The sequence below is a fragment of the Halichoeres trimaculatus genome, unplaced genomic scaffold (genome assembly GCF_033239565.1).
Source record: "Halichoeres trimaculatus isolate MK-OKI-2021-1 unplaced genomic scaffold, fHalTri1.1 fHalTri1_scaffold_11, whole genome shotgun sequence".
NCBI classification, from domain to species: Eukaryota; Metazoa; Chordata; class Actinopteri; order Labriformes; family Labridae; genus Halichoeres; species Halichoeres trimaculatus.
This window is the reverse complement of record NW_027437189.1, coordinates 14,372,904-14,391,956: the sequence shown is the minus strand read 5'-3', so window position 1 is coordinate 14,391,956 and position 19,053 is coordinate 14,372,904. Positions and strand designations below refer to the sequence as shown.

Below are 19,053 nucleotides of genomic sequence, written 5' to 3'. Positions count from 1 at the left end.
ACAGTGGCCAAAGTCTCATCTGCTTTTTTTCTTTTCTATTGATGAGAAGCTGAGTTGAGCTAAAATGTCCCTGAAGCTTTGAAGATTTGGAGGAAAAGGGGAAGAACAGTTGAGATCAGTGCTCCAATATTCCTTTAAATTCAAGACACATGATTGAACTGTGGATATTGTAGACTCAGTCTTAACAAATGCTGATTTCATATTTTTTTGTATGAATCTTCAATATTACCAATGTTTTGGGTGATAATGAGATTTAACAGAAAAAATAAATAAAAAGAGGGTTCAAGTAATAAAATTAAGGAAATGGGAAAAAATGATTAGCACTTGGTTTGTCTGTTTACGAAACACTGCTGCAGGTGTTAGCCTGTTTTTATGTGTGTGAAACGGACTGTAGAGGGTGTTAGTGTGCACATGTTTTGTTTGGAATGATTTTTGTTTGCCTTGTGGGTTTTTGTGTGTGTGTGAGTGTGAGTGATTTCAGAGTCTGGATGGTTGTGTGCGTATTGTAGTGTGTAAAAAAAAAAAAAACCTCATTACAGCGTCTTTGCTTCTAGAACCAAAAAGTTTACACAATGTAAATCTTACAATTTTAGTTTTATGATTCCACCTGTTTTCACCCTGGAGGCAATCATCAACTAAAATAAATCACAAAAAATCCCATGGTAGTTTCTGATTGTGTCTGTCATTTGTACTGATTGCTATTAACATCTGTAATGAGCCTTTTACTGGGAAAGAAAGCCCATTAGCAGACATGATTAATTAGTGCACCTGTTTTCCAGGGGGGTGCCCTGCCCTCACCCTACTCACATTGAAATGTGATTGGCCAACCTAATATCTTAAACTACAATCAGCTGTTTGGCTGTCAGCTATGGGGTTTGTTCAAATCAATTACTTAGAATATTGGATTTCATCTTGCTGCAAATTGTTTTCTTTGAATTTTAATATAAGACATTCGGTACTGTTTTATGCGTTGCTACCAAGCGGCAACCTCCAGTCCAAAGATATGAGACAATGCAGAAGTACTAAAACCTGCTGTTTCTATCCTATTAACTTATTTACAGCCTGGTTCAACAAATGTCTGTTTGAATCGTTCATTTCAATATCAGCACACACTTTACAGGGGCTGAATTTTTTTTCTAACTCAGCAATTCAGAGGATATCAAGATTGTGAGCTCGCCCAATCAGAGGCACAGCTCAGCCCTATAGCTGTACTCAGAGCCCCCGTCACTTCCAATATGGCTGCGATAGCCGATTTGCTTCAAAAAGAGTGATGTCGCGGAGACTATATCCATAAAATATACAGTCGATGGTTGCTACTTTCTTAATATTCAAAAACATTTAACAGGAATATATAACATATTTTGTGGGACCCTGGTGTTAGAAACTGAAGTAGACATGACAACTGGTCACAGAAAGGGTAAGTATAACCTAATAATTTCTGAGTATGTGGTAGCTATTGTACTTTTAGATTTAGTCTTTTAATGAAAATACCTGTTTAGTCACATTTCAGTGTTTCTTTTTTAAAAAACGTATAGTTTTTGTTGATGAAACCTCAAACATTTTAGCTTAGTTTTGGCTAATTTATTTAGCCTGTTGTCATCCCCTCTGCTGCTTCAAAATGAGTTGTTGACAAGCTGTTGTCATCATAATTTTTCACTGAAAAAAAATTAGCATGCTTCATGGGTATGTGTGCATTCATACTTTATCCCACCCCTTCATAAATTGGTGCCCAGACTGGGCCACCTCTATCTAAAATGTGTGGACACACCCCTGGTTGTCTTCTCCATTATCTGTCTCAACGCTGCTCTTGTTTGTTTGTTTTTAACTTTTACTGCACAATAATATTTCGACTTGCTGTTTTTATGGTTTGATATATTAAGACTTCGAGGATTTTTTGCTTTTGGATGAAAAAAAAATGAAATTGAGCGGTTTTCCAGTATCATTTACTCTGGATTATGTTGGTCAATAAATGAAGAGCTTCCCCATTTGACCTTGCTATTACGCAATAACACTTTAAAGTAAAACTGTTAATTCGGTTGTCTACTTTGCCTTTGTTCTGCATTGTTGTTTTAGTGCGAGTATGTTGTATAAGTCATATATGTCTGCGCACAGCCCAGACACACCACTAGATGACAGCACTGTCTAACCAATTACCTTGTAAAAAATAGCAATATTCCCAACTCCATATCTCAGGCAAGGATGTGGACGGTCCCTTCCTGTTTTAGTGCCGAGAGAGCCACCGTACCGACTAACACCGGAGCTGGAAATACAGACACACAACGCGATTATGTTGGGTTTTCTGCCCTGTTTGTCCACCACACGGAGCCGTATATTTCACCGTGGACTGTGCGGGATTTTGTACTAGTGAACGCTGATATGTTATTCCACGGGTAGCTGGTAACATAGCAGGCCTGTTTATATCGCTTGTTTCTCTCCGTTTCAATGACTGTCCTTTCCTCCTTCTCTTATGGCGGAGACTAAAATCATATACCATATAGACGAGGAGGAGACCCCGTACCTGGTCAAACTGACCGTTTCCCCGGAGAAAGTCACATTAGCGGATTTTAAAAATGTCCTCAACAACCGACCCGTCAACAGCTACAAATTCTTCTTCAAATCCATGGACCAGGATTTTGGGTGAGTATCCACCGTGTGAGCTTAGTACTCTCTTATTAGCTGCCTCACTTGCTGTTATTGTGTGTGTATAAAAAGCTAATTACACGCCGTGATAAGCGATAACGGCTGTATCATTGTTACGTGTGTAAACTACAGTGCCCATGTCTGTTTCCACGCTGCCTCTGGCACCTGCTCATTATTGCAGGGCTACACTGTGCGCAGTGGAGGAGACACACGAGTGTTTGAAGTGATACCAGATCCGTCCAGAGCCCTAATGACGCAGCCCTGCACGGATTACACACAGACAGACCCCTGCTCCCCTTATTACTGTCAGTATATTAACCCAGATTAATGCCAGGCAGCATATTAAACATGTGGAAAGAGGCATGTGAGGGGAGTGTTGACAAAGCCTCCACATGTTCAAGTGCTCATGTTTCGGGCTGTCTTGTTCGCTTTTCTATATTCCCCATACATTCATCCCCTAGTAAATATAATTATGATATAATTTAATCTATGCTGTCTTTAATTAGTGGTGTAAGAAGGTGCCTCTCTGTGCCGACACTGGACTGCAGGTGAATCCCATGGGAATATGGCAGCCACAAGACAGTGGTTTATGTTTATTATGTGATATAATGAACATAAACACTTCTGGCTAAAATCAACCTCAAAGAAAGAGCTCTGTATAACTTTACAATCACAACCTAGTGTGTTATATAAGCAGTGCAGGACAAACTGTTTATAAATTGTTGGCAGAAAATATAATGGAGGTTAAATAATAGCGTGAAGGGGCGGGTGTTTGCCATTTGGTCAGAAATGTAGACAAATAATAACTAAAAAAAGGTCATTTACTGAGAGAGCAGTGAAGCTAATTTAGAAGTGAATTCAGGATAAATTATTTTCAGCACACTTTTTGCTATGAGAATTAAGTTTTAGGCAAATATTACTACCTTAACCTCTACTATTTCTTTAATATTACAAATTTGTTAATTAAAATCAAATAACAATAGTAATATCTATCTTTTTAAGGCCTGTTTAAGCTAGGAGCAACATAAAACATACAGAAATATTCCTTTCAAAGACAAACAAATCAAGTTATAAGCACACAATTTGATAACTGTTTCATAAGAGAAGTAGTTCAATAAAATGCGCACAGATTTTAGACCAGGTGGCCACAAATCAGAGCTTTATGGAAGAAAATCAGGTGAGAGGCTGGTAATGACTGTTTCGAAGCTGAGCCTGTAATACCTTCATCACTTTTCTTCATCTTATGAATGTTGACGAATTCTCTCCTGTATCTCCACTCTGATATTCCTGATGCTGAATTTTACATCAGAAGGTCTCAAGATCTACCTCTTCTTCAACAGAATCTGTGCTTTATGAATAATAGAAATAATTCCCACCTCTTTCTCTCTCTTCTTCTTCCCATCCTGATTTTCAGGACACACACCAAAGCTTTCTATCTCTCTTGGTCAGTAAGATCTACTTGTATCCGTCCTCTGCTGAGGGTGACATATTTCTGTCAGTGCCTGTTTCTCATTCCAGTCTGATCAGTCATACAAGGGTTCACACACACACACACACACACACTAATATCTTACACTGTAACCGCAAGCATGATTGGAGGAAATGCAGAGGCAGGCCTTGTCTTTAAGGCCAAACGTCATACATTTCCACTGCAGCCTGACCTTGTGGGGGAAACGGGCTCTTCCTGGTGGCTGGAGAGGCTTGGTGCGCTGCTTTGTCCCCAGCCCCAGCTTCCTGCCTCTGTTGCAGTGCAGGCCAGGGCTTCACACAGGGCCTCAGGTGATCGACAAGCAGATTATGGAAACAAACAGAGCGTGTTTGCCTTCTCCACATGGAGACGTGGCTGAAAACAAGGCGACAGTAGGCCGACCTGCTTCTGCTTTCACATCAACAAGGCATTTTCAATAATAATGTGAATTTGGACATTGTAAAAAGACTATAAAGCTATTATAGATGGATTATAAAGGCATCTCCATCAGCTATGCCAGCCTTTGAGTTGAGGTTGAGTATTTGGGCGCTGTGAGTGCCGTATGGTACTGGCACAGTATGGAAGCAAACCCAGTCAAAGGCAAAGAGGATAGCGCGCTTTGTGGTAGCCATGCTGGCTCTGCTGCATCCACACAGACACTATGGCTGCTGGAGAATTAGCTGGGGAGGAATAAGACTGCTGAGCAGAGAGGGAAAACATCAAATCCCTTGCAGTTATAGACAGTGTTTGAAATGTAAATGAGCAGTCAGTGCAAGGTCCTCTGTAGTAGACCCCCTGGTGTGCCGGAAAAACCAGCCATTTTCTTAAGGGATTGCTGAACTACATTTGTGCTCGTAGTATCAGCTCTTTAAGCTACGGCCACACCAATTTGATAAACGCTTTGCCCTCAGAACGACTCAGCCTCCTGCAGAATAACATGAACTTAATGTAACCACAAGCTGAGGCATTTCTGAACACGACAGAGCACCGCAAATCAAACAATCGAGGGTTCTTTGTGCACATTTTATACATCAGTTGTTTCCCTTTCCCTCCCATAATATTCATTCATTCATCCATATTCATAAGACGCCATGCTAATTGAGACGGGGTTGTTTTGAGGCAACCCACTTGGCTTTTTCGGAGACTTCAAGGTGATGATATGGCGCTTTGTCGTCCCCACTGGTGGTGAGTGGGTTTGAGACTTCACTATAATGCAAGTCACAGAGGCACTGTGGAGCTGAGGAAGCAGCCAAGCTGCAGGTCTGAAAGGAACAGGCTTGTTTGTGCCTTAGAAAAGTGGGGAGGGGGGAGGGGAGGGAGGTCTTTCTCCTACTGAGGAAGTGATGCTAAGCCTGTGTCGGACAAAAAAATTGCAGATTTTTGCACAAATTCTCCTATTTAGTCTCCTTGCTTTTTGGTGTTGTTTAAGATTTTGACCAGTTGTGAAGGTTACACACATTTTTAGTGTCTTTCTATGGATAAAACCGCTTTTATTTTGGAAGTTTCTATCTATTAAATATGAAATATTGACCCATTATGATCACCCATTATGATCACTATGACCCCTTAATGTGAAATCCCTGCAGCGAAAAATATGACATCAACAACATGTTTACATTTTTTGAAGTCTTCAAACAGCTCAAATTGAATGTAGACTTTGTGTCAAAGTAAATCTATTTCTAATCTTATTTGCCTTCAAATATTTAGCTTCCTCATTTATAGTACCATTCAGCCCACCAGAGTCCTTGGACTACAGGCTGGACTAGGCCTGCTGCTCCTTTCCGTGCTTTCTGGTTCAGGCTGTAACTATCCAGCCCTCCCCGTCTCTCCGAGAGAAAACAAACACGTCTAATCTTCCCACAGCTACACAAATACCCAGCGCTGTGGAATATTCAGCCGTCACCAGGGTAAATTTTGTGTCATTATCCTGTGAAATCTGTGAAGACCTGTTTAAGCTGTCTGCTCCGAGGGCTCAGATCTGTGACAGCGGCCCACACCAGACACATGCTCCTCTAAACAGGGGCTTATGAGAGTGTGTTTGTCTGTGTGAGTGTGTGTGAATGCTTACACTTATCCTGATATCAGATGGAAGCTGAAAAGAATGCAGACCATGGGTGTTTCACCACATGATGAAGACGTCATTAGCTATGATTATGTTTTGTTTTGGTAGCTTTCATAACAGACTGAACTGTGTTCAAAAGCTTTATTTTACATCCTAGTTTTTTTGAAACCTGTGAAATTACTGTAAAATTTGAGTCCAAGAAAGAGTTTCTCCTGCCGAACACAAGTGAGACGAAGCACTGCTGATATGTTGTTGTACGGGCCACTCCCTCATCCTCATAATTCACCTTACAGCTGGTCATGCCGCTCCAGCAAGAGGATACGAACACTTCCTACCTAAGAAGCAGCCGGCAGAGTCAGACCTCTCGCCTCCTTCCCTCCCTTTTCCTCCCTAAGGAGGAACAGGCCACAGCAGAAGCAGCAGCGGCAGACTCTGAGGCCGTCAGCCCCAGCCACCAGGCTGCGTTATCTCCGTCAACCACTCCCAGCATTACAGCTCCCACAGCAGCAGTGGCGGCAAAGCACACAAAACACAACCAGCTTGGCTAATCATTTCAGTAGCAGGAAAGTTCTGGCAAACAAGAAGTGGGGCGTTAAGTGGCTGTCAGATACACCCCTGCTCAAAATCTTCTTAGTCTCTCCTGCTGCTCTAAAGTCATGCCTCTCCCTTTTTCACAGAGCGTCTTTAAAGCCAAGAAGCTAACGTGAGATCTGCACAAAGCCTCAGAAATGCTTGCATGTGCCGAACCTTTAAGAAGCAAACAATGAGCAGTAAAGGATCATGAAACAGTGTGTGTGTGTGTGTGTGTGTGTGTGTGTGTGTGTGTGTGTGTGTGTGTGTGTGTGTGTGTGTGTGTGTGTGTGTGTGTGTGTGTTCGTGTGTGTTCGTGTGTGTGTGTGTGTAAGGTGTTTACAGGCCCCTCTACCTCTGGTAGCCGTTAGCAGGCTCCAGGACTCCTCTATGTGACACGAGCCGAGCAGGTGTGGTGGCTGCTGAACTGTGTCCCAGCAGGTCAAAGGTTAACTGTGAGGTATTTTTGTTGGGAATTTACAGCCAAAGACGAACACACGGAGGGTAGTTCACACACTTGATCTCTCTATTAATACACGCTCCTGTGCCTTGGCACCCTGTTGTCACGGCTCAGCTCACACAGAAGCATCCATCTATTAATCTATTCAGCAGGGCTATGAGAGGCATGAAAACCAGAGACTGTTTACTCCTGTATAAGCTCACCTGTACTGCTACCAGTGAGCTTTAGATTGGGAAATGGACTATCAGAGGGAATTAGGCCAGTAAAATTAGTTCAATCTGTTAAATCCCTTTAAAAACACTTTTCTTAACAGGCATTTGGGAGACTAACTAATTAAAAGGTTCTCCATCTCTCCTGGATTATCCTCTACTCCTGTTTTTCTGAAATTTTGGCTGACACCTGTAATAATGGTTTCCTGTTCTCAGTTTTAGTTGCTGTTGAGGTTTTAAATTCTGCCAACCACATATACAACCTCCTGATTCTCTCCTACATTTTGTCACTTATTAGTGTCGTACAGTAGTACTGTAGCAGAATGAAAAAGGTTTTTAAAAGTTTATTTTCTGCCTGCAATGCTCACATATTGTGTCAAAGCTGTATCAGAATCACCTGCCACTGGCGAAGGTTTGAAGCTCTAGCTAATGGCTCTTGGTGCCATACCAAAAAGATCTACTACCCTGATATAAACAAACACATTTTTGTCTTAATGCAGGGGCTTCAGCCTTTGCAGACTTCATTTTATGACTGAATGTGTCACTGCAGCGCATCAAGCCTATTTCATTTTGAAGGCTCCTCTAGATGTCTTTTTCTGGCTGCCTAGGATACAACAGAAGCATCCTTCGTGGTCCAGCATTATCCATAATTCTTGGTACACCATTTGAAACAAAATGGGAATACACTATTGGATAATAATATTAACTTAAAACACAACAAGCTGTACAAATTAAAGAAAAATACAAACAAATTAATCGATCTTTTAGAGTATTTTGGAAATCCTGGCGATGGTGGTAATATTGCTTGCTTGCTGGGCAACAGGATTGGAGCTTATGTGACGATGATGCTCAGGCACGAAGGGTAGATAATGTAAACAAAAAGCCATTCATGGAACAAATGGTCTGTTGGTCTTTGTGGTCCATGTAAGGGGCAACATCTAGACTAGAAAAAAGAAGCCCCAGCAGGAGTACTAAAGGTTGCTGTTCATCGAGAATCCACTTGAGGCTGGCTGTAGAAAGACCAGCAACCAAACACATACCAAGCCAAAAAATACAAAACCCCAACATTTAATTGGATTAAAGACTATTTACAGCCAGGTTGAAAAAACTGTATGGATCTGAAATGCTAATTTTGCTATTGGCACACTGTAGGTGGGGTGAATATTTTTCCAAATAAGAAATGGGTAAGAAGTATGAAATGTTTACTTTAGAACATTCCTGATTGGAGATGGGTACCAAATTAGGTTCTTTTTAAGGTACCGACCAAATTTCATCCATAGTACGAGTACTGATTCAAGTAAAATCAAATGATACTATGTTGAGGCACCTAAACGCATCCTTGTGACCACGCGAGAGTGGAAGAAAAATTGAATATGTTAAACACAAAAACTTTTAGATTTTGTTAAACAAATCAATATTTATTTCCACATAAACACAAACAAAAGGTAAAGTTGAGTTCTGATACCAATTGCCAGGTACTAGGCACTCAGGCAGTGTTTCTTCAGTACCAGTAGCATTAAAAGTGGTTATGGTAGCAGCAGCAGTGATGTAAAAATGTTTATGGCTACAGATGATGGGTTGACCCTGACAGCAGATTCTAAAAAGACAGGCAGATTTGAGGAGAAATGAAGATTTCGCTTTTTCCTCACTGATAAATAATGACCTCATTAAATATGGCCTCCCTTTGGTCAACTTCCTCTTCCTTTACCTTATTTTTTCCCCAGTGGTGGCATTTTATGTTATGTATGGATAATTTTACGGTGAAAGATAAAGTAGATGTTAAAATTACAGCAATTTAAAGCAAAGGTCATGCAGTAAATTCTGCTTTTGTTAAGTTCATCGTGTTGTCTGTAAGCTGCTGTGAGAGTTTTAAAAAAGTGTGAAAATAAGCCTCAAACTTTTACAGCTGGAATTTATTGTTTGCGTCAGTTGAGTTCTGTTTGTAGATTGTAGATTGTTTTTTTTTTTACTCATAATCCCTAGATTGTCACAGCAGCCGGTGACATTTAAATTGCACCATGTAGGAAAAAAAAGAAAGAAACAGGACACACCTAGTAAATATGAAGGCAGAGCTGCTGCTAATACAGAGAGCAGGGTGTAGACAATGGCTGTACGTGACATCAGATTTATATACCTTCAAGTTTGTAGTGCACATTGCATAATGTAGAGGGTAAAATGGAGTAAAATTGTTCATACCAAGTTTGAAAAGACAAAGGTTGGTATGTGCAAACTGTGAAAGGTTTAGATTTGTTTACCAATGTAGATATTAACGTAAACAAAGCTGCACTGTTATTTATAATATCAACACAAATAAATTCATAATTATCATTTATAGGTAAGAATATAATATAAAACACATATTTGTTTTTTTTTGTATTGTAATTAGAAGTAAGCACATCACTGTCAGACTGTGTAAAAAGGATCTGTCATTGTATCATTATGAAACACACATCCTGTTTCCCCATCTCTGATTTATGGCCTTCTCTTCACCAGGTTAAGCAGCCCTTATCACTTTGTTATGCTTTATGTAACCTGACAGACAGACATGATGTTAATAAATCACTGACACACACTGACACAGTACCATTGCTCCTGCTCATTGGGTTAACCTGTGCCACACATCAAGGATACAGACCTGGGTGAGAGCCAGCTGTAAAATGTGACTGAGAAACTATCTCTGAATATGTGAACTTGGCAGGAGGAGTGAAGTGTCTCAAGGCTGCACTGTGCTGTTGATCTGACTCTGTGTCCTTGTCCTGGCTGGTTTGCCTGACTGAATCTGTCTGCTTCTCCCCAGGGTCGTCAAGGAAGAGATTTCCGATGACAACGCCAAGCTGCCGTGCTTCAATGGGAGAGTAGTGTCCTGGGTAAGTGAGATGAATGGAGCTCCCTCCCCTCCTCTCTCCTGGCCCCCTGCCTGAGCTGGGCAGCCTCAGCTCCCTAACCAAAGATATGTTGAACACTCATAGATCATGTAAATGCAGCTGTGCAACGCCTCCACACGGCTTTTCAAACACACTTCACCTCGATGTCCCCATTCGGCTGTGACGCATAGGTGTGAATGATTCCATTAGACTGGAAACTTGGCTACTGTTACAACAAAAAAACAATCAGAAGTGCTTCTAAATCAGGAAACATTATACCTTCTCATGTAGCCTATCTGATCCATTACTCCATCAACCTCTGAAGATGTAAAGTGATTCATAATAATGGAAGATAAACAGCACTGTGAGGAAAGATATCCCTACTGGGATGTTAAACATGCTACATGTCTCAATCAATCTGCCATGTTAGAGGAGATTTACATTTTAATCACTGCTCTGTCACAATGTGTACTTAGCAGAGCACATAGGTTACTGCTCTACCTCTGAATAACCATAAAAGACTCAGAGCAGGGATGCATCAATGGGTTTGACAGGTTTAATCTACTTATTGGCTTTTTGTCCATTTTTGTTAACAATCCAGCCTTAAAAATTACACTTTATTGATCTCCAAGGGGAAATTCATTAGTTTGCTTGCCTGCCTCCAAAGGGAGGTCAAAGGTCACAGAGTCAGGGTCACAGCAGTGAATATAGAGTCGTTAAAGACTGTCCTACTCAATATCACTTAATCAGTGTCATTTCCTGAAGTGGTCTCCCCGTCACAGATCACCGCACAACGACTGAGTTTGCATTTTTATTAATGCCTTATTAAAAGGGAAAATAAAGCTTTTTCTGCTCTGTTACTTCTAGAAAGCACGTTTGAAAGTATTAGTTTTCAAGAAATTAAGAAACAGAAACTCAAAAATGAAAGAACAAGAAAAACATCCAGTCTCATTGCATCCACATTTTACCACTACTGAGAATTCACAGACCTATTAATGGAGACATTTTTACCATTGCTTCCATTTTCTCAAGAAGTATCCTGAATCTACCTTTGAGTCACCATTGTGTATCAGTAACCCACTGTCAAATGAGGAAAATTGAACTGCTGTGTGGCCATAGTCATATTTTTGCTCCCCCAGATCTGAAGAATTCTGATAATTAAAAGGTCAAGTAATAAATCAGCATCCTCTTGGACCAGACATTTTTCTGACTATTTCAAAGCCCAGAACAAATATTGAACAGATAATTTGAAACCCCAGCTGTGGCATAGCTGTAATTTTAAAGATTTCAATTGATACGCTCTAATAAAAATAAATGTTTATCTTTCTTAGAAACTCCATTAAAGCTCCTTTGAGAAGTTTTTAACTGATTGTGAAACAAACTGAGATTAATAGCAATGCCTCTTAATGACTTACCAAAGAAAACTTAACCATTAGTAAAAACACAGATATTTTCCATGTCGTGGTTTTTGAAGGCTGGAACTGCTGGGAGGGGTTAACTGCATGGGGAGGGACTTTTTTTTTACTTTCTGTACAACAAATATTTATGACAGGTGGCTTTTAGGAGAAGCATGATTTTTCAGTAACATGATTTAAGCATAAGCACAGATATGTTAGTTATAACCATTAATTAGCGCCAAAACCAAGAACAACAGAAAATAATCACAGGAGCTTTAAAACCTTACATTAAAACATGAAGTAAAAAATAGCGGAGACCTCATTTAACTCCTGTTGTCAGACTACAGAAACCTGTTACATATACACTATGTGATGTTTGATTGGTTATTTTTGCACACATACTCCAGGGCTGCACAATAAATTGTAATTTGACTGATTAGGCATATCATGCATCAAAATAAACACAGTGCAAAATTCTGAATTTATCTTTCATAAAAATCTCAAATTAAATCTTACCAAACTGTAAAAAAAACATGCAAACGTTATATGGATAGAGTCCTGGGCGTATTGCACAAGCTTTCACATGATTTTGATGCAGTCAAATGAAGCTAAAGCTGTTAATCAGCTGCCCTCAGAATAATTAGAGCTAATCTTGAGATTAGAAAATGGATTGGATTTTAGTTTTTTTTTAAATGGCAGATGTGTAAAAAATGAGGTACAGCAGATTTTTTAAAATGATTGTTAATAATTGCAGGTCTAATGTGGTCTTCTCCAAATGTAAGAATGCAGATCCTGTATCGTGGCTGAATCTTATAACTGGAATTGGTTTAATTTATACATGAAATGATTAATGAACCTTTCAGCAGTACATTGCATCAAACAAAAGACTGCTTCAGTTGTATTTTTCCAATCAGTCTTCTTAAAGTGGCTCTAGTCAGTCATCTCATTCAGTATCTTATGAGAACAAGGTCAGATCATCATATACCTGCAGGGAAAGAGGTATTTTTTCCCCCATAATGTTCTCAATTTGAGACTATAAGCCCTTCCTTCCTACAAAGCCATTTTCCATTAAACTGAATAACCAAGGACCAGAGTGTAATCTGCTCCCTCATGATGTGTTTCACACAGAAAGCCTGTAAGCTCACACAGACACAGAAGGTGACGAAAGAGGAAGGGAAGAAATACTTTGGAACTAAGCAGAGAGAGAAAAAGTGGCTCATTTCAGTTCATTTAAAAACCTTGCGACACCAAAGTGACATCTGAGAATCCAAAGCTTGCATTAGAATAATCACATCTGTTAGTCTGCACGGCTGCTTCAAAGTTCATTATTCTGTCGGAGATGAAAGGAGAGTGCTTGTACCTACAGGTTATTGTACATCAGCTTTTGTACCTCACAGTCGTCTTAAAAGTTTCTGCGCTGCTTGCTGAGCTTCACGAGTTATTTATGCGCAGTTACAAGTCATCAGTAGTCCTTTTGAGCATCTTGTTTTGTAGCTTTCTCCTGTGTGTTTTAGCTCTCAGGATGTGTGTGCCTCTTGTGCCTGCATGTTTACGTGTTTTTGTTTTTGATCTTCTCTGCTCACAATGGGGCCTCTGTCACTCAACAAAATATTATCATAATTTTGTCTTCTTCTCAGAGCTGAATATTTCGTTTTTCTCCAACTTTTCCAGTTGGTCCTAGCTGAGAGCACACACTCTGATGGAGGATCTCAGTGCACGGAGAGCCACCCGGAGCTACCCCCTCCGTTGGAGAGAACAGGGGGCATCGGAGACTCCCGCCCCCCATCCTTCCAGTAAGTGGGCTGATTACTGCCTGTCATGTATGCACAATTACACACACATGACAGCAGATGTATTTATGCACACAATCCTGTGCACTGTGTGACCTCTCTTTTCCATGTATGTGCAAATTCAAAGTGGAAAGATTTATCATCCTACGGGAGGTGTAGGTGCTCTGTACCCCAGAGTGTGAATAAGCCGTGAAGTATGTGCTAAAGCTTGAACATGCACGGGTGTGAGTATTTCTCCCACTTGTGTGTGCGCTCCCCTTCCGCCCACTCGACCATAGAGTAAGGCGTTAGTCCGCTCGTCTGTGTAAACATGATGCACACGCCGCCACTGCTGCTGATTCTTGAAATAGCCTCCACAGCACAAACATCTTCAGGCAAATACTGGGACTGAGAGAGGCTCCCATTATATTCAGTCACTAGGAGCAGTCATCCATACTCGCATGATAAAGGCACACGTGTCACAAAAACACAAAAAGGTTGGATTTCTTTTTTTATTTTCGCCCTTTACCTGATCTGAGACTTAAATTACAGCTGGCAGATTAGAGAGTCGAACTGCAGTCGCTGAGAAGTCTAATTCTAAATATAGCTGCGACTGCTGGGGGCAGTGGGGGCAACGGTTGTTGCCATTACAGCGTGAGAGCAATATGGCCGAGGCTCTATATTGAGAACATGCAATCTGTCATGTCTGAGAGTATCTCTTTATCCAGGTTTGACATCTCAGCTCGCTTTTGCCCTCTATGGGCCGCTCCCTGCTGCTCTCCTGTCAGCTGTCTTGATGGTTTTATTGTTCCTGGTCAGCTTTCACTACCACTACTGCCACCTTGTGGAGGAAGACGACACTCTACCGCCCCCTTACCAGGCGTCACATCCCCTCCTCCCCCTGCTGTACTCTCCCTTTCTCTCTGCCTCTTTGAGAGAGTGAGGCCTTTCTCTCAGAAGCAGCGTGCTGTTTTCCCTCCAGCGAACCTCCTCTCTTTCTGAAATGAATCCAGTCTTCCTCCCTCTTCCTCTCTCTGTAAATAGTGAGAATATTATTACCACTTCATTTGTCTTTGTGCTTTATTCATGCATTTCATGTGTTTGTCGGCGTGAATGGCTGTATTTGATGAGTGCACAGAATAGGTGTTTTGGGCTGAGAATGGACACAACTGATGTGCCTCTGCCTGGTAATCCGGATTAACAGACATTAAAAGCACCCATCTCCATATCCCAAGAGGGAGGGGGGCAGAGATGGTGGAAGAGAGAGGGGAAGGTGATGGTGGGAGGAGATAGGGGGGTGTTAAAGGGGGTGGCATTTGTTCACAGCTGCAGCCCAGCGCCTCCGATAATCTCCCCTAGGATCAGGAGCTGACCCGTCTGGTCAGCAGAGTTCGACAGCCTGGCTGACAGGCAGTCAACACAGCATCAATCATCACTCAGAAATGCTCCCAATCTACGCATCCTCGCTCGTATTTGCACACATGCAGTGGCCTGTGCCTGCCCCAGGTGCACCCATTAGCACGCTGTAGCAGAAACGTGTCCACACGCCTCATTGAGCGCTTTATCCCGCTGAGTGAACACGGCAGACACAGCGTCGTGCCTGCGCCTGTGTTCTTCATTTACATTGATCATCGCCACTCGGACCATAAGGTGTGAGATCAGACTGAGGATTTGTTTACTCATGTTGTGTTTCATAGTATTTTGAGTGGCATAAAATGAAGTAATAATTATATCAATATAGAAAATACCTCCCTTTTCTGGCCTTTTGTTTTTACTTGTTCCTGTACAGTCCATCTTTGAATGACTTGGGCTGGGCCGTTTTGCATCTAAATCAACTCAATTTGCTGCACAATTAAACACACACCAAGATAAATGTAATGCTTCAAACTATAAATGACAAACATAAAAAACATTAAGCTTTAATAGTTACACAATGCGCATTGAAACCCCCCCCCCAAAAAAAAAAAAGTAGGAAAATGAAATTGATTGAATGAAATATAAATAAAATCATCATCATTTTAAAACAGAGGTCATTTTGTTTCAGCACCCACATAGGAAAAAAAAAATATTTACCATAATTCAAATTCTGTTTTAGGCTTTAAATCTCATTTTTATTGGTTTGAGGCATATTGTTCTTAAATAAAAACAAAAAATAGAACAATAAATAAAAGACTTCAAATGTTATTTTTAGTGCCACATTATGGCAGTTTCACATTTTGTAACCCCCTGCAGGCTGTTTGTCTAAAATACACTGAATATGACTCTGCATACCGTTTATAAATGCATGAATGCCTGATGGTGCCTTCATGCACACACAATTATTTATGCAGGTGTGAGGTACATGTTGCACTCATGCCTAAGTGTGTTTGACACCCTGATGGTGCTGAGCAGAGTTCTCACCAGCTTCAGATTTCTCGGCTGCCTGGTGGCTGTTTGAGTCCTGAACCCTGCACCCTGAGGCCACAGTGTCTGCAGCCCTCTGACAGATCTCACGATCTGCCCTCCAGCACCTCCAGACACCCCTGACTCCTCCCAGGACCAGCTCATTGCTCAGCTCACACCTGATCTGCCACTTCTTGCTTATTTTAAATGCAATCTGTCATTCTCTTCTTCTCCTGATCATGCTGCAGGCACCATCTGTGCTTTCAATAGGTCTCATTAATACCAGCATTGTCCAGAGCGGCTCCCTCTCAGGGTATCTGGTCATTAATGACACTTAGCGAAAAACACATCACATACCGCAAAACAATGAAAGCGCTATCCTGGCTGCAGGGATTGAATCTAAAACATAGTGACAATATGAGCTGCATATTCCCCTCAGGCTGACTGGCAGAGAAACAGATATTCTAACTGACAGGAGTGGATCATAGCTGGGGAGTTGGTTCACGAGTGAAGGAGGCTGGAGAGTTCATTTCAAAGACAGTCCGTGAGAGAGACATGTGTTTTGAGCATTATTACGAATGTGACTGAAGTTTTTCCGACCTGTGTGTTTCAGTGCCAACGCAGTGAGCAGCAGAGACGGCCTGGACACCGAGACGGGGACCGAGTCTCTCCTGAGCCACCGGCGAGAGAGGGAGAGGGAGCGCGCACGCAGGAGAGCCAGAGAAACTGAGCGTGAGTGTTATCATCAGGCACAGATGGGCCCTAAATCGCAATTATCTTGTCATTTTCTACTTATTACATTTCACTCAAAACCTTCACTCTCAAAGAAAAAATGGACAGAAAAGAGACAAGCCCCCCCTCCAGGGGTCACATGTTGAACCTTAACTACATGAGACCAAGAAGCACGAGTTCTCCCTAAGAACGAGAAAGTGAATAAGTTCACTGCACGTCGAAGTTTCTGGAATTTACTGTCTCGTCTCATAATTTCCCGTCTTCTGTTTCCTGTGTGTGGCTCAGGTTTATGGTCAGAGGCTGTTTTCCACTTAGAAGTCACACTTTCAGTCCTGTACGATGATTATACGCTGTCAGAGGAGACGAATGTTTCAGGAAATATCGGCTGCATAGTCTACAAGGAGGAAAAAACTGCCAGGATCTTGATTTTAAAAGCTTTCTATAGCTGTTATGAAGTGCTAAGTGTTAAGAATACGACTGCTTTTATTGTTTTGGCATTTGCCTAAAAAGCCTTCTAGTAAAATCACTTTAGTAGAAGAAGGGTGGGTTTCTCACCACTCCTTCACCAGCCCAGGTTTTGATATAAGAACAGAGGCAGCATGTCTGCATCGTCCACAGCAGACAAACTCCTGCTACAAGACAAAGAGGAATGCTCTGTTATCAGCATCATATTTTGAATATTTTGAGAAATCCTCTTCAGTCTGTTTCTTCTGCTGGCAAACATTTTGGCAGATTTGGTTTGGAGATGGCAGGAGGAAGGAGAGCAGCAGCTGCCTGATGCTGCACGATGAATCACCTTTTTGTGTTTTTGGAATTTTATTTGGAACCGTGTAAATTGAAAGGAGATTGTGCTGCCATCACTGATCAGAATGACTTCAAAAAACATCTTTTTAGCTTTCACAGAAAGCACATTTAAAAAACACAAACACATCTTGACAGAAAAACAGTCTGTTCATTACGAAGTAGAAGATATACAGTATATGTTTACACACACACACAAGTTTTAACTGAACTACACTTAATTATTTCAATCAAGAGAGACAAGTTAAAGCATTAAAGATGGATATTTATGAAATTTATTTTTCAGAGATGATGTGATAATGAGCTAATGTCACTGTCTCATTTCTGCGTTAACTCCAGGACAGCTTTCTTCACTGATGACGAAGCTGATCACACAGTGTGAGCAGCACTGCAAGTGTTTCTGTCTCATTGTTCACAAAATCATTCCTTATTTTTTCTTAATGTAATCTATACGAGCCAATTGATCTTGTTGCCCCCGGGGAAAAATCTTACTTTAAGATATTTAAAAGACAAAAATAATGGGAAAGAACAAAAAATATCCTGCCTACAAGCAGGTTCCAGTTTCTTGAATCAAGACTACTGTATGAGATAAGTCTTTTACTCCAGTGGCAGATTTTTTCTATGCTCTCAACAAGCACTTTCAGGCGTCATTTTTGTCTTTTAGTATCTTGCAATAAGACATTTCTCTGGAATTTTTAGGTAAATGTGGCTCAAATTAAGTCTGATATCCCTGTCTTCTAAATATAAGACATATCTGACATATTGCCTGGATTTGAGTTTTTAGATTGTGGGTTTGAACCGGAAAAACATTTTTAAACAAACTTAAAACAGCAGCGTATGATTGGCTGACAGCAAAGATGTGTTGCAGTGTTTCTGGAGAGATGTGATCAGGAAATGAGAAGAGGAGCAAAGGAGTAAAATAACATAGTAAAATAAATTAACTTAATGAATCAGTCTTGTGTAAAAGAAGCAGCTTCATTTCAAAGAGCAGGGTTCAGCAGAGATCATCTATTTCCATTTCCCCTGTGGTTCCTCAAATTTCTATTTTAAACTTCAACAAGAACATCACCAATCCATGCCCATAGGGTATGAATATTAGCACAGATACAACTCAAGGGACTGAAACTATCTCACAATGCACTTAAAAGTCACAGCAGCATGCTAATCTTTGACCTGTTAGATCGAGCCACTGTTACATGGGACATGTATTCAAACCATCTACTGATCAGATGAAGTCAGCTGACCTCAGATTAATTTGTGTACATTTGGCACTATCTGCTTAGCTTGAAAAGGTGAAGCAAAAAGTGAGATTAAATATACTAAGGGGAAAAAAGAACACATCTTTTGCTTGTTATGTGTAATTGTATTGTGGCTTAATGTATGTTTTCCTCGTGCCCTGTAGGCCTCTTTCTATCCTCTTTTCACAGAAAGCTCTCTCTTCCTTCACTCTTGGTTTATGAAATTAGTATTAGAGTGTACACCTTCAGGATGTGGGAAAAACTTTATCCCAGTGTAGTAAACACATTATCACATGGATGGATTTCCTCACTTTGTTGCATCCTGTGGTTTTGACTCGACTGCATCTTCAGCACTAACTGCTGACTGCACATCTGTTGGCAGGGGATGTGTTCACACCCCAAGCCCTGAAAAACTGAATCTGTGCTCCTCTGCGTTTACTAGCCTCAATACAAACCAGGCA

General features: G+C 41.0%; 1 protein-coding gene across 1 annotated transcript in view; it reads left to right on the top strand.

Moving 5' to 3' along the window:
* Positions 1-2,189: 2,189 nt before the first annotated feature.
* The window catches only part of LOC141799599 (segment polarity protein dishevelled homolog DVL-1-like), a 30,894-nt gene continuing 14,030 nt past the window's right edge, over positions 2,190-19,053 (top strand). Inside the window, exons 1-4 of the mRNA XM_074681886.1 lie at positions 2,190-2,637; positions 10,207-10,276; positions 13,342-13,463; positions 16,435-16,553. Of these exons, the coding sequence (XP_074537987.1) occupies positions 2,468-2,637; positions 10,207-10,276; positions 13,342-13,463; positions 16,435-16,553 (481 nt within the window). The 5' untranslated portion in view covers positions 2,190-2,467. The remainder of the gene's footprint in view (positions 2,638-10,206; positions 10,277-13,341; positions 13,464-16,434; positions 16,554-19,053) is intronic.